Source organism: Mauremys reevesii, linkage group 8 (assembly GCF_016161935.1).
Source record: "Mauremys reevesii isolate NIE-2019 linkage group 8, ASM1616193v1, whole genome shotgun sequence".
NCBI classification, from domain to species: Eukaryota; Metazoa; Chordata; order Testudines; family Geoemydidae; genus Mauremys; species Mauremys reevesii.
The window spans coordinates 4851324-4867614 of NC_052630.1; the positions used below are offsets into that span (position 1 = coordinate 4851324).

The window sequence follows — 16291 nt, forward strand, 5'->3', positions numbered from 1 at the left end:
TGTTGTAAGGAGTCCTTAGAGTAAGAGAACTAGGCCTTAGGTTTTAATACTGGTTGCAGTTTTTAGACTATAAAGTCTTAGGGGAAAAGATCATATTTTTGTCATGCATTTGTACAGCTGCTAGCACCATGGGGTCCTGATTCATTATCGGTGTCCATAGACACGACTGCAATACAAATAAATCGTACTAATCATCATGAATTGAAGAAACACCATTTTTACAAAATAAAGCAAGCGCTCTCCAAATGTGGATTATCCGTTTGCTTGTTTTACAATTAAAAAGTATATTTTACATTTACTTTGCTCAGCAAAGGGGGGGCGGGGGGAAGAATTTGGTGCTAAAGTGGCTTTCAGACAAACAAGTGTTTAAAAGCCAGGATCACTGAGGTTTTATTTAAACCAAAGAACACAGCTTCAAATATTGTTTCCATGTAACAATGTATACAGCAGGATCTGAAACAGTCACCACAAACAGCAGGAAATAAGTTACAAAATACTGCACTAATTATAGACTTTGGTGAAAAAAATAATAATATTCTAGAACAGGGGTGGGGTGCGGGGAAGGAGCTGAATTGCTTTCTCAGTGCACGGCAAGTAGCTGTGGTTTACTAAGCAAACACCAAGTCTAAAGGTTGTGCTTTAGTTATATTTAGGCTTGGATGGAGTCGATTTCTAACTGGTAAATGTCAATTTCACCATGCACACATGGATGGAAAAATATTTCCACTGACAATAATCAGCCCATGCTGAGAGGCAAGGTAAGTGAAATGCTGCTTGAGAACGCAGCGTTCGATTGAAGGATACTTACTGTGTATATTTTGACACATGATGCTGATAATTTGTGGTTTACTGGTTATAAAACTTTAACTTTCTGACCTGCAGCAGCTACTGTCATTAAATGATTATTGTCTGCCTCCACCCCCCGCCCCAATGTCTGATCCTTCCGTAATTCTGCACAACTGTGAACATGTAAATCGATAAAAACAAAAACAAATGCTGAAAAATAAACTGATGTTTGTTGTCAATATTATTACGAAAACAACCGCCTTCTCCCAAGCCTAGTTCTATTTTTTCAGATTAACATGGAGCCCTCAATAGAAAAGACCGTTACTCAGCATTCTCTGCTTCCACTTCAGCTTTCGCTTCTAACATGCAGGACGTGTGGCAGAAGTCTGGCCTAAAGCCAAATATTTGATACATCAGAGCATTTTATGCTCAGCTGAGGCCTTACTCAAGGTCAATGGGCTTCTGTGGGGATACTTGCTGGCTTCAGTGTGACTTTGCTTCATGCAGCCATGAGGTTGCCCCCGCCCCTTTGGTGATGGATTCTCCAGCAGCACAGACCCTGTGTCCAGAGAGTGCAGGGGCTGCTCCTCTGATAAGTCCCTCTGGGGACAACTGGGTGGGGAGCGGGCAGCAGGTTGTGCTGCAGCTCTGCACCCATCTCCCAGCCAGCAGCGGGCTCAGCTGCAGATTATTCTCCCTTGCCCCGCGGTGCAACATGGGTAAGGACTTAGGAGGCAGAGTCCCCCCTTCTCTTGGGGCTGTTCAGCTTCTCCCCACTCCCTTAATTCCAGCTATGCCGAAAATCTGCCAAAACCCACTGCTCTGCTACATATGTACAAACATCACTGCTGTGGGGAAAGCAGGACCGTGCGCTTCATTTGTTTTGCTTTGACAAACCCAGCACAGTTCGAAGGCCGCTCGCCTCATGCTCGGCCCGCTATATAATTTCTACGACTAAAGGCTTTTGGTCTGGCAAGCAGTGTAAGGTTTCCTGGCGTGTGAGTGAGGACTTTCTCCGGGAGCCATTGCTGTACATGTTCGTCTGCCTCAGGAGCTGAACCCGTCCCAAGTCCCCAGCAGCCCGATGGCCTTGGCTAGACCATGGCAAGGGCAGAATACCATCCACACTGTATTGCCAGGCATTATTTGCACCTTGGAGCCCCTGTTACAGACCAGGGCCTCATTGTGGTAGGGTGACCAGACAGCACGTGTGAAAAATTGGAACGGGGGTGGGGGGAAATAGGAGCCTATATAAGAAAAAGCCCCCAAAATCGGGACTGTCTCTATAAAATCGGGACATCTGGTCACCCTAGCTGTACAGACACAGCATGTGCAGCCCAGATTAGCATTGCACAGGGAAGGAGCAAAATCATTCAGTTGCTTTGCTTTCATTCAGAAAACATTTCTCCAGGCAATGACAGATTCCCTCTCCCCTCATATTCCAAGGATTGCTGTGGAAGTAGCCAGTTCCATTATTTCTGGGCCCCTGGACTACTGGGCATGACTCATGCATTTGGTTCAAATCAGAAGGATTTCTTCAGTGATTTGCAAACAAGAGAGATGATATTTAAAATTAATTGACGTCCCAGTTCACCCATGTGAGTAAACCCATGCTGGAATCCAGCTGAAGCCAATGGATTTAAACACTTGCTTAGAGTTAACGATGCACATCAGAGTTTTGCTGGATAAAGAGGCTTAACTGAATTGGGGCCTGAATAGGCAAAAACCATGCAAAACATTTTGCTCTTGCAAAACCTCACTTGCCTTGATGATTTTGTGAATGGTACCGAGTCTTGCATGTAGTTTTGTACTATCAGACTGCAGTGCATGGGTAAAACCCACCCACTCCACAACCATTTGGTAAACTCAGCTAATGCCCTGTCGATCTCTGATCAAGAAAGGTTAGGCTTTTATTGAGGCCTTCATTTAACACCCAGCTCTTATATCGTGCTTTGCAAAGAAGGTCAGTGTCATTAGCTCCTTTTTACAGGTGGGGAAACTGAGGCAGAGAGAGGGATGTGGCTCCCACAGCAGACCAGGGAATTGAACCCATGATGTCTGAGTCCCAATCCAGGGCTCCATCCTTTAGGCAACACTGCCTCATTCATCAATGCACTTAATCAGGTGTCGAAGTGCCTGAGTGGTCCCCCTGGGATGCCGCAAAGTGCTCTGCTGGCTCTGGGCCTTATAAAGAAGGAACTTTGTGAAAAAGAATGATTGTAGCAACCAGAAGCCACGTTACGTAAGGCTCCTGGGTGGGGTGTAGGAAGGAGAACAACAAGAGAAACCGGCAGAGCTATAGTTACTTAAGTCCCATCCTGTTTACATATGTTCACTCATATTTATATAACACTAGTGTTATCGCACTGGGCTCCCTTTAGGAGTGAAACGTGGGATATGGGCCTGTCACTGGGCTAGGCCTCTCTCCAGCCCCAGTGCATGCGCTGCCACACCCAGCCTCAGCCAAGGAGGTTTCTCTCTTTAACCAAGGTTCTCACACAAACAGAAACCAGTCTGAACTCTGTCCTCGGCCCCAGGCTTCACAGCCGCCCCTCCCAGTCCCAGGGGTCTCTGGCCCGGCTCCAGGGACTCACCACAGGAGCTCACTCCACCCCAGCAAGGCTTTCCCTCCCCAGGGCTCAGCCCGTCTCGGTCCTTCCTCCTCCAGCTGCCCACCAGCAGCCATTTACAGGCCTGGGATAGCCCTGCCCTCTTTAATTAGCAGGACTGGGCTGACCTGGCTTGGTCCAGGGGCACTGGGCTCAGTCTGTCCACAGGCAGCAGCTACCCTGTCACATGTCTCCAGCCGGGAAGGCCTAGCGGGCTCCTGGGTGCAGCTGGATAGCGCCATGTCTTGAAGTAGCCCTGAAAGAAAATCCCCCATACTAGACTGTGTGTAAAGAGGAACCATTGTGTACATTCAAGTGATCTCTCGTTCTCTGCTTCTCATCTCTCTCTCTAGGGTATTTAGATGGCCCATCACTGGAGTACCTGAGCACTTCACAGTCTCCAGTGTATTTCTCCACACAACACTCCAATGCATGGGGCAGGGCTATTATCTCCATATTATAGCTGGGGAACAGAGGCCTAGTGATGCTAAGAGACTTGCCCAAGGTCACAGGAAGTCTGTGGCAGAGCTTTCCCATATCATTGCAAAGACCAACGCTCTAATCCCTGAGCTATGGAGCCAGGGCCCAAGTGCCCTCAGCATGGGGTGGAGGCTGGTTCCAGCCGAGGAGCAACAAGCAAGCGATTGCAACTGCATGGAATTGGGGCTTCAGAATCCAGTGCAGGCCAGAGGTGCATCTGGAGGTCGCTAGAGAGGCAGAGCTTGGGTTTGGAATGGGAGAGAGACTGTGTGTCCCCGCTACCTTCTCTGGCAGCCGATTCTAAGAGTTCTTGTCTATGTGGCCTAACCCATTACAGGCAGGGAAGCTTTTGTTTTTTTGCTAACACAGTAAAGTCTCAGCCACCAGAGGTATTTGCATCCCTGAACATAGAGCACATGGCTAGTTCACCTCAGCCACCGCACACACAGTCCATTATTTCCTCTCACCTGTAATAAAAAGCTCTGGGTTTTACAAGGGAGCAGGGAGAGATGCCACCGAATCTGCCAGCTCAGTGAGAAAAGAGTGCTGGGCATCTCTGGATAGGATGCAGATGATGGAGTCTTCCACAGGTACAGGACAAAACCAAGTTGGAGGGGACTGACTGCTGCAGGACCTGTGGATGGTGGATCAAGGAGCATGGTGTGGGCATCTCCCAGGACATGGCTAATTTAGGATGAGCATCTAAACTTTGGAATGTTTATCTGAGCCACATTTCAACCCTGCAACGGTTTCCCACATTACCATCTTCCCAGCGTGCGGTGAGCTTCAGGAGAATTTGCTGTGTGCTTTGACTGCTTGGTGTTTACGAGGAGAGGACGCTTGTTTACGATGTCCTGCGCTCCATAGCCTTGCAATGCCAGCGCTGAGGGTTGGATACATTTTACAGCCCTTGCAATTCAAGAAGCAGGGGTAGGATTATTTCAAGGGGGAAAGGAGAGGTCAGCCTGAGAGTCCTGATCTTTGAAGGTGCGCAATACATCGAACTAACTCAACAGCAAAAGCACCTGGCCTGGCTCCCTGCTCCAGATTTTATGCAGCTGAACAACTGCTGCGTTTGGCTCCCTCTTGCTATACACAGACCATCTTTGCTTGGGTGGGAGAGAGCGAGGTCATTTTGCTCTAGTGTTCCCATTACTCACACACCTCAACGGCACCCCTGAAACCTGCTATATTCTGGGAAGCTCAGCTGCCTGATTTAACTCTCGTTCACTCATCGCCAGTGCAAGGTTCCATTCAGGGATGCTTTGGCCACACACTGGAAATGTCGAGACGAGAGGTCTGTCTAAGGCTGCTCCTACATCACAGATGCGTGAACGTTCCAGCTCCTTTTCTGGTGTCCCTCTCTGCTTGATAGAACCCAGGACTAGGCACCCAGGTGACAAGGGAGGGCCTGCCTCACGGTATTCCAATGTGGGGTATTTGAAGATTTGGCACTCTTGAGGGTCTCCCAGTTCAAGGTTCATCCTTTCTAGCTTCACTGATGGCAGCTGATCCTCCTCTACTGCAAGGGTATCACAAAGCCTCAAAGCAAGCCCCCCAGGTGGCTAACTACTTCCAGTGCCATCAGAACTGTTACAGCACATGACAAAGATCAGCCAATGAATGAGGTCTGCCAACGAAAAGGTACGTTGCAGTTCGGCAAAAAGAAGTGTCCATCTTTTCTGTGCTCACTAAAGCAGTGGTTTTCAACCTTTTTTCCTTTGCAGACCTGTCAAAAATTTGACTGGAGGTGCGGACCCCTTTTGAAATCTTAGACATAGTCTGTGGACCCACAGGGGGCCGCGGACCACAGGTTGGAAAATCACTGCTCTCAAGTAACTCTTAACGGAGGCAGAAAACGATCCATGTTATCATCAGAATTTTTTGTTCTGAGAATCCCAACCTTTGTTTTATTACCCACTCTAAACCCTGTTTAATTAGATAGGTAATTTGTTCCCTCTTGGTAGGAAACACCAAAGTCTTTTTTATTGTCTGAGCTAAACAATAAGAGAAAACAGAACTCGCTTCTTGTAGCTGAAATTTCTGCTGCCTTTTTCGCTCCTGGAATGTCAATCATACCTTGTGGTGCTCTCCCATCCCCCCCATAATATATCTTTCTAAGGTTTTTGCATGTGGTTATAACACTCTTTTTTTTGTTAAATACCAATGATAAGATGCCCCCTAGTTTTTCTCCAATGCACTGTGCCCAGGGCTTGTTTTTGTCAACTTTTCTAGGAGAATCTGAAATACTGTTTAACAAATTGTCTTTTTCCTACAGTTCTTTATTGGATTCCTGAATTTGGTCTCTCGGAAGAATGGAGACGTCTCATGATTTCTAAAGCTGAATACCACATTTTTAAAATCCACCAGGGAATGAAGGCAGGTTTGTCCCCTTTGAGGAAATATCCAGGAAGGTTCGTGTTCTGTTCCAGGGGATTTGCTGGGAGAGGTTTCACTATGACAAGAGCCAGATGGAGTCACCTCAGTGGAAAAAAACAACCGGGTCCCCTTTAAAAGGCGACTCTTCAGTGTGTTATAAAAGCCGGTGTGCTGATTAGCGATCTGATTGAAGACAGCCATGAGTCACTTACACAAGCATGATTCACCTGAAAGTCTAAAGTACAGGAAGAGGAACATGCAAATAAAATGGGCAAAAAAGCAAAGTCACAAAGGAAAAGGAACCAGAACCCAGGGCTGCAGAAGCGGCGATGTGTTGCTAAGGCACATCCGGGTTTCCAAAGCCTGAGGACTCTGCACTGGCCGCCTCCAACATTCCTAGCCACACACTATGCAGGTGGGTATTTATGGTCTGAGCAGGGACAAAGAGGAAGCCTAGCTTGTCCACAGGGGATTTTGGGCCTCCAGTGAGGTCTAATGTAGTTCACCGTCACTCTGGTGTGTATGTTAATACTAGAGCTGGGAGAAAGTGAAGGGTTTTTTTTTTCCATGCCATCTCAAGCAAATCGTATCTCCAATCTTTACCTGGAAATGTTGCTTTTCCATGAAATTTCAGCCCAACTAATGTGTTCTCCCCTTCCCCCGCCCCCTGAATCGTGCAAAAGCACAAGAAGCCACCTGTGCGTGGAATTCTGCACAGACGCAGAAGTGGGACAGCGGTTACCGTTGGAATGTTTCCTTTGCACGGAGGGCCCACCAACGGGAGTAAGGCTTGGGCAATCTAGCTCTTCCTGGGCCAAATTCGCCACAGTGACTCCGTGGACTTCAATAGGCTACTGCAGATTTACACCTGAGTGAACTAAGAGCCACATTAGGCCCATTATGTATACACACCTCTGACTACACACATACATTTGGCATGTGATGGAGACATATGGGTTGCTCCACCTTATGCTGGAGACCAGCCTGCTCCTGTCAGCTCCTGGCTGAGGGGATCACAGAGGTGGCTTAAAGACGCTTTGCTCCCCCACCCCATCCTGCCCTGTGCATAGCTTAGTGGGAGCAAAGGCACTGGCTCTTTGTATTTAATGGCTCGCCTGGTAAATGAGCTCTTCCTTGGCAATCGAAGCAGGTTGTTTTAATGGAGACATCACTCCAAAGGCTTGGCCATCTGTTCAGTCTCCCCGCCCCATGCTCCACCCACCCACTGTTCACAGTTTCGCTAGACAAAGCCAAAGGCAGGTGGGGAGGGAGCCCATATGCGGGCTGCTGATGTGTACCTTGCTGGGAGTCATGAGGCCTTTGACGGGTGAGTGGGAGCCCAGCAGAAACGGCTAGCACCGTCCCAGCAGCCCATCTCCTGATCCGACTGCGCCTAAGAACCTCTCCGGCTTTATTCACATGCCCAAGCCCCGCCGTGTTTTCCAGCTGAGGAGGAGTATGGGGTTTGTAGAGTGGGGCATGAGTCTATTGACCCTTAGTTGAGTCACCGACCAAAGCCCTCTGTTTATCCAGTCAGCTGTGGTAAGATTGTCATCCAGCCAAACCCAAGCCTAGCATACAAGGGGCATCGCTGGGCATCTGTGTTCAGCACACACCCTTCCCTGGACTTCCCACGCAGATTAGTCCTGCTAGAGCAATCTGCGCAGGTAGGGGGTGTCGTTGCCTTTGCTAATCCTGGGGGCATATATGTGCAACTAGATTTACCTCGTCCTGATCCCCTGGGATGCTCCATAATCTCCCTGGGTTCTTACACAGATCCCATGCCGGCAGTGGCTCTGAATGGAGAGAGTCTTTCAACAGCCCTGTGAGGCAGTGAAGTGCTATCGCCCCCAATCTACAGGTAGGAAACTGAGGCACACAGCGAGCGATTAAGTGACTTGCCTGATTCTGTTGTCACGCTGGTGTAAATCAGGAGTAGCTCCTCCAAAATCAGTGGAGTCCCACCGGTGTGGACGCAGAGCAGAAGAAGGCCTTTGTTTTAGTACTTAATTTGTGATTTGCAGGGGCGGAGGCTGTCTTGCGAATCAAGCTTAACAGGCACTTCTGTTCCCAGCACTGAGCACTTGCTCACTGGTGCTGATCCTGCCAGGAGGAGGGGAGCAGAGCTGGACCATCCATAGGCCTCCCTGATCCTGCTGGGTTGTGCTGCTGTGGCACAGTGACCTGCTCCGACCGATCTCTTAGCTAAACGCATCCTTCAAATATTGTAGGAGCTCAACATTTGGGGTGCTGGAGAGCCCCTCTCGCCCCCTGCCTGCCAGAGTCCCATGTGGAGATGGCAGCTCTGGGCTAGGCCCACTGACTATGTATCGAGCCAAACCTGCCCAGAAACACAGCGAAGTGACGGCAAAACACCCACTCAGCCCATCTCTGTGCAGACAGGAAAATGCAACTGAGATTCATGGGCCAGAGCCTCAGCTGCTGACTTCAGTGGAGCTCCAGTGATTTATATCAGGCTCCGTTAGTGCAGCTGGAACAGGAGCTGAGGAATTGTCTCCGATTATGTGTACGTACAGCCCCTGGCACCGTGGGCCCCGATCACAGCTAGGCCCTCTCGACACTACGATACAAACCTTGAGGATTATGGAATGACGAACGAACTGGGTTTCACTGTGTGAAGGGGAAACGCCAATGACATACACAAGATGCTCTAATCCAGGGGTTCTCACTACAAATGTTTCGGTGGCCTCAGAATGCAGCCACCAACTCTCGCTGGTGGCCGCTCTGGCAATTTTTCCTAAAATACTTAATTAACTTTAGGAAAAACAAATAAATATGCACATACACATGCCCAAATCATTGTAATTTGTCTATGTGGGGTTGTTGGTTTTTTTGCAGACTCAATAATAAAAATAATGTACAGTTGTCTCTATTCTTTACTGGACCTAAACAGAATAGAAACACAAATAAGGTGCTTTGCACGTTCTTGTCTTTTTTCTTGTTGTTTCTTTTGGGTTGGTTTTTTAAAGACTTGCTAGCTATAAGGAAGTCTGCTGCAAAAAGTGATATATGCATGTTTGTTAATATCACTTTTCACAGCAGACTTGGCAAGCTCAGGGACAAATGAAGCCTTGGACGGGGAGGTGGGTACAGAGGCAGTGGGGGCATGGGGCACTGGGGGAGACAGTGGGGACCAGAGGTGATTGTGGGGGTGAGCTCGGGCCAGAGCCCACCACCAGGCAGCCAGGGAATGGAGCCCACAGCCCCACGCCCCCGGGAAAGAGCTTGGGGACAGAGCCTGAAGCCCCATGGCTGGAGCCTGCCACCTGTCACCCCAGGGCTGAAGTCTAACCCCACCACCCCCAGGAAGGTGGGGAACTCACTGACTGCCTGCTCCTGCAGCTTGTGTCTCCCCAGAGGAGGGTGGGGCCCAACCACTCTGGTGGCCCCTGGGGAGGGGGCCGCTGCTTTGCCCTCTACCTCCCATCACTGCCCAGGAAGCTGTGGCTGCAAGAAAAGCTCCTGGTGGCCGCATTTGAGAAATGCTGCTCTAATCACTAAAAAGAACGAGGAGTCCTTGTGGCCACAAGGACTCCTCGTTCTTTTTGCTGATACAGACTAACACGGCTACCACTCTGAAACCTGGCTGTAATCACTGTATCCAATTACGAAGAAGAAAGAACCACTAGAAGCATCTGAAGTGTCAGAGCAGGGTAAATACTGCAAATACATTTCATAACAATCTCCCTGAAGTGACTAATGAGTCAGCTGTGGCCATGCCTGTAGCCCTGCTGTGATCACTTTCCAGGAACTCTCAAGAGGTCACATTTTTATTCACATGAATGCCCACGGAGAGCACGTGCTAAGCTTGCAAGCTGGAGTATTCACACCCAGAGAGTTTAATAATAGATGGGAAGCTGCTTCAAAGGACGGAATTCCTTCAAGCCCTTCACCAGATCCCTGGCACAGAGGCAGCTAAAGGAGCCAGGTGTGGATCTGAGCCATGTTGCCAGGACCTTGGATGAACGCACAGTTCCTCTGTGTGGCTGGGAGGAGATGAAATCTGATGTTTTTTCTAGGAATGATGTCACTTCAGGCAAAGTCCATGCGATTTAGCAAGGAAAAAGATTAAAATTTTCTTTAATTCCCTAATCCTATTTATCCGATCCCTCTTACTGAGAAGGTCAGAGCTACAGTGGCTTCTTTGAGTTCTTCTCCAGATGATAAGACATTCAGGGACTTGAAACAATACCACTGAACATACATGACTATTCACAGCTAATCAACAGCTCAAATTTGGAATATCAAACACTTGCAGCAAATTGTCTGTGATCAGCCCAAGAGAGAACAACATTCACATCAAAATTCAAGTGCTTTCAAATTGTCGTGATACATGGAATGCCAGCCCGTCACAAAGAGGAGGCTTTTATTAAATAAAACGACTGCAACTATAGACACAAGCACACAGGCTTCCACGCAGGTGGTCTTTATTTACCAGGGCTTGTCTGGATCTCTATATGGCAATCAGATACATCTAGTGGTTGAATTCTATACTGCAAGTAAATGTATCGTTACACAAGAAACAAATACACTCCAGGGACATGAGCCACTTGCAGACACCCTGGCAGTGGAGAAAAGGGCTAAATGAATCATGCCAATTATTTGCTGCCAATTATTTGCATGTATTGGGATTAAAATAATTGGTTACGCCAACTGTTAAATTAACCCTTAAAAAACAATGGTTACAGACACTGAAGTTTTCTGATTTCCAGTGCCTTCAATATGGGGAAGACAGTTCTTTCATTGCTGCACAATATCTTCAATCCAGCTTACTCCCAGGAAATGTAATAGACAAACTAGAAGCCATGAGGTACTCAGATATGATGGTGATGAGGCTCACACAAGAAGATGGGTAGATAGATGGGGTATGTGGCGGGGGATAGCTAGATATTTAGGTCGATAGGTAGGGGCGTGCGTGTGGATAGATAGATAGATAGATGATTAGATAGATAGATAGATAGATAGATAGAGCCTATAGCTTATTTGCTGAATAGAGATACAGAAACAGGGATCTGCTTTCCTAAAAAGTGACTGAAAATTTATTTCTATATTATCTATTCCAGTTCAGTATATACCTATTTAGCTGTCCAAGGTGCTCACTGAAGACTTCCTAGGACTGCTACCTTCACAGGCATTGCCTTTAGCTTTGTGCTGTTAAATTCACCTCTGCCCGCATTCCTCTTAATCATGAGCTTGTTAAATTATCTACACCCAGTTGTGATATCAGATTTCATGTACACACATAGGGGCCAAATTCATCCCTGGTGTCACTCCACTAACTCCAGTGCAGCACCAGGGAACAATCTGGACCATGTTATCCAGGATAATAGCATGCACGCACACTGATTACGTAGACAACATCTGGGGAGAAAGGAGTCAGTTAAGATGGTAATGATTACGCGAGTTCTCTACCCTAAACTGGCTCTGGACTGTGCCCCATATTAAAATTCCTACTGTGCTTTGCAAGTATCACCTAGTAAATCAATGTAATTTGTATTCTGTAACCCACTGTGCAAAACAAGAAGTCCTCAGTTGGTTAATGATGGCATGGTCACTGCTGGGTATTTAAGGTGGTTTTTAAAATTACACTGTGTCAGGCCAAGAAAGTCAGTGAAAGAACAGGAATTTGATGTCAGGAAAGCGGCTGCATTTGGCTTTCTATGATATGAAGATAAAACCATCCAGTGTGGGGTTAGGGGAAACGGAAACAAAACTTCTCAGCAATGAATGGTCTGAGTTCTGGCTGATTGCCCTGCCATCCAATCCGTGACCAGCAGGAAGAAATCAGCTGTGAAGGAGACTGGGCCAGAGGTTCAGAAATTTTTAAAGGGACCCTTTCCATATGGAGAAGGTCTCCCTGAGAGAGGATGTATTACTGACTGCACAGGGTACAAGCCAAGCGTGACGGGTCCAGCTAATCTATGGCTTTGGTGGCTTTTATGCACATGATCCTATTTATTAGGTTGTAACCAACAGCAAAAAATAGCCCAAACCAACCTGCAGGCCTGCTTCAAAGCCATGACCAACCCCACACCTGTGGCTGTGCTCAGGGTTGAATGACAAACGGTTAACCAAAGGAACCCCCCTTCCCTCTTTCTCCAGTGCATCACTAATTATTTCAGCAATGGGCACAGTATTCCCATACTCCATAGATCCCTCTCAATTTAACCCCCACCTGAAGCATGTGTTGAGAACTGCTGAACTACGGTCCCTCTTGCTAAATGAAGGAGCGGGCAGGAGGGGAGATCTTCCATTCAAACCCTGGGCACAGCCTTAGGTGTGGGGCTACTGAGGACATCGCCAGCAACAGCAGTGTCATGAGAGATGGGACTAAGTAGCCCTGGATCCAGAGAACAGGACCTGCCACTTTTGGCAACCGCATGATGATCAGGGATATATTTCCTTTCCATTGAATATGCATTCCGTGGCGTGGACTATTGACCAGGGGCAGGTCAATATGAGGGAAGACAGTTCCGTTGCTCTGCATGAATTTCCCACCCCACACGCGGTCCCCAAACATGCCTAGCGGGAGGAACAAATGCATGTGAAAAAATATCTTGGGATGAAGCTTGTTATATTCTCAGTAGTTACCCCTGCTCTTAGGGCTAGCTGACAAATGGAACAGCATGGGTAGCAGATACCCAATATCCGACCTTTACATAAAGGCTTTGATTTTCTAGTGCTGCTGGCTGTTCTAGCCTGGATCTGCATAAAGAATCAGTGTGCTGGTGTCTGTTGCCACGGTGACTGAATATTGTCCCCGTTCGTCTGGTTGAAATTATAACAACATCTACTAGCTCCTTTGTGCTCCACGCTAAGTGTAACTTTAAATGCCAAAGGGCACAGTCCACCCAGTTATAAAACACTTGCATTACATACACTCGGAGATGAGATCTGGTGAGCAAATTCCATGCACTCACAACCTATCACACAGTCGCTCTGCCTTCTTTATAGGGTTGGTCTGGTCTGATCTGCAATGACTATTTCTAATTCATCCAGTGAATAGAACCCCGTTTTCTGCGTTTGGAATACCTGGGAACAGGTGGAGGTTTCCGGACGTTTAATCATTATTTCTATTTATTTGGTTAGGTTTTTCTTTTGTTTGTTTTTTTTTAATTTTTTTTTAAAAATTTTTTACTCAGGGAGCCCACAAGGAACAGACAAACCTCCTCCTCCAAGCAGGTTGAATATGCAAAAATACTTTATATAATGTACGATTTGCTGAGCTGCAGAGAGTACAAGAAAGTTAATATGGTTCTGTCATTTCCTCAGGAATGCATTATATAAAACTGCCTTTGCCACACAATTATACTGTCGAATGACAGGAGACTAGATTAATAGTTCTTCAGGCTTGACAGAACACCACATGGCCTTCATGCCCCACACAGAGACACATGAATATATATGAAAAAATGTCATTTGACTGTGTATCTATACATTTCTAATCCTGTTCCAGTGGAGGGGAAGGATGGCTTGATGACTACAGAACTGGACTGGTATGATCTGGATTCAATTCCCAGCTGTGGTGGAGACTCCTGTGTGGCCTGGAGGAAATCTCTTGATCTCCCTGGGTGTCAGTTTCTCATCTGGATAACAAGGATAATATAAGGCTTATTTTCTCCAACCCTCTGTCTGTCTTGTCTCTTTAAACTGCAAACTTTGGATCAGGGATGGTCTCCTCCGACCACAGTAAGTCTTTGCAGGAGCTGGCATGAGACTGCTTACAGCTCCAGGAGCTCCTGCGATGCAAACAAGAATATGCAACACGAGTGCGTAACACGAGCAATACATGCACCCTCATCCTTATTTAATAGAATGCTTTTCTCGCGCTCTCTCGGTACATTCTGTACATTCCTCAGCCCGCATGTACACACGTCTCCTCAGCGCCAATGAACTCCCCGAAGGGAGCCCAGCCCTGCTCCAGCGGGCAGCGCCTTGCAGCCGAGCCGGGGGACCTGGGCGCAGGCAGGGACACCGGCGTTGCAAGCCGAGCGCTTGCATAAGCAGCCAGTGCCCTCCCAGGTGGTCTGTTACGCACCAGCCCAAGCAGCCTGCGCCGACCCAAGGGGGATGCTGCAGGCGGGCGCGGGGTCAGTGACTCCTCCCCCCCCAGGCCCCTGTCTCTCCCTCCAAGCAAACCCCAGCCCCTCGGTTATGAAACGCAGCCTGCAAGGTCTGTTTCGCAACAGGGGCGGGCCTGAGCCGGCCGCCAATGGGCAGGCGCCGGAGCCCCATCACATGGGGGGCTGCTCTAGATTTTACGTAATGTAGTTTTGTGCAAGCAACAAAAGCGATTGCAAGGCGGGGGGAGGGGGGCCAAGCCCCCCCCCGACAAATCGCTCCTCGGGGATGGAGCTGGGCTGCTCCGGCCCCGGGGAAGTGACTGCACCCACCTGCCCCCCCCCCGCCTTGCTCCCGGCGGAGAGGAGGGTGGGAGGAGCAGCCGCCTCCCCCAGGCAGGGCGGCAGGAGGGATGCGAAAGGGGAGAGCCGGAGAAACCTGCGGCCGCTGCTGCGCTGGCAGAGCGGGGCCGGGCCGGTGACCCCGACACGGGCCGGGGAAAGGGAAAGCGCGGCGGGGGTGTCACCCGCGGGGAGCCCGAGCGCGCCCCGCTGCCCCCGGGGGCTGCAGCCCAGCCGGGCGAGGATGGGCTGAGGGGCGTGGAGGGCCCTTGGGTGCTTCGCTCTGGTGCGCGGCTCCCAGCCCCTCGCCTTGTCTAGGGGCGCCCCCCACCCCCTGGTGTCCCCGGCACTGCGGGGGCCCGGAGCCCGGCTCCAGGGGCGCCTCCCGCCCGCGGGCTGGGGCCCGAGCGATGGACGTTTTCCTCTGCCCCTCGTGTCGGTTTGTCCTGCGGGACCCGGTGACCGTCTCCTGCGGCCACTCGTTCTGCAAGCGGTGCCTGGGCGAGCCGCTGCCCTCCCGCTGCCTCGTGTGCCGGGGGCGGCTGAGGCTCCTGGGCGCCAGAGCCGTGCGCTGCAACGTCCTGCTGGGCGGCCTGCTGGAGAAGTGCCTGGCCCGGGAGCCCCGGCTGGCCCGGCTGCAAAGCCACGCGCAGGAGCTGCTCCGGAGCCGGGACTACAGGGCCGCGCTGAGGGCAGCCCAGAAGGGGCTCGAGCTGGGTAAGCGGGGCAGGGGGTGGGGAGGGGTGGGGGGCTGGTCAGTGTCTGGCTCCACGCACCCGGCCCCCCCACCAGCCCCTGGTTATGTAACTTCTCGCTAGAAACCGCCAGGCACGACTGCTTCGGAGGCTGCACCGTCTCGCTCCTTATTAGCTTCCTGTTAATAAAGAGCCGCTTTATTCGCGGAGACAGGGGGGAACCCCCCCATCACAGCCGGTGAATGAAGCCGGGACTTCACCCGGTGTCACTAAGGGAGGCAGTTCAACCCCGCCTCAGTTGCACCAGCTTGCACAGATGAAGGGTTGAATTCCTCCAAACCCCACCCCCCAGGACCTTTAAAAGGGCACTTTGATTGTCATCTGTACCAGAGCTCCAAGTAACAGCCCTCTGCTTTTCATGCAGTTGCCGATATTTTCTTTTGCAAGCCCTGGGCACGATTTAAGTTATTCACCTGCACATGTATAGTTTCTCTCCATGCATATGAGCAGTCACTGCTCTTCCTTCATGAGCAACTTCTTTAGCAGGTTGAGGGGTATAGTTGCTGAGGCAAATTCTGCTGTCAGCCACTAATCCGAAGGGTTTCACTTGTGTAAGTGGCAGCAGAATTCGATCCATTATTTGCAGGAGGAATGGTGAGTTTCTGAGAGGATGGGAGGGGAATAGCTGGTTTAGAAGTTGGAAGTTCAGTGACACAGAGTGCTCACATCCAGCGATGTGTCAGTCCCAGAGGAAGTTCTTTGCTCCAGCAACAGTGGCGCTGCCCCCGTGACCAGCAAAGCTGGGCCATGTGGAAAAGGGCGATGAAGATGGAAAATGATCAGCAGGGTTGTGAGACTGTCACAGTGTATCCACCCACAGTTACACCTGTGTGTGTCACCTCTGCCTCTGGGGAGAATG

The 16291-nt window shown here is 49.6% G+C and overlaps 1 protein-coding gene across 1 annotated transcript in view; it reads left to right on the plus strand.

Moving 5' to 3' along the window:
• Positions 1–14597: 14597 nt before the first annotated feature.
• LOC120370491 (LON peptidase N-terminal domain and RING finger protein 1-like) overlaps positions 14598–16291 on the plus strand; it is a 28445-nt gene continuing 26751 nt past the window's right edge. Inside the window, exon 1 of the mRNA XM_039485293.1 lies at positions 14598–15394. Within this exon, the coding sequence (XP_039341227.1) occupies positions 15088–15394 (307 nt within the window). The 5' untranslated portion in view covers positions 14598–15087. The remainder of the gene's footprint in view (positions 15395–16291) is intronic.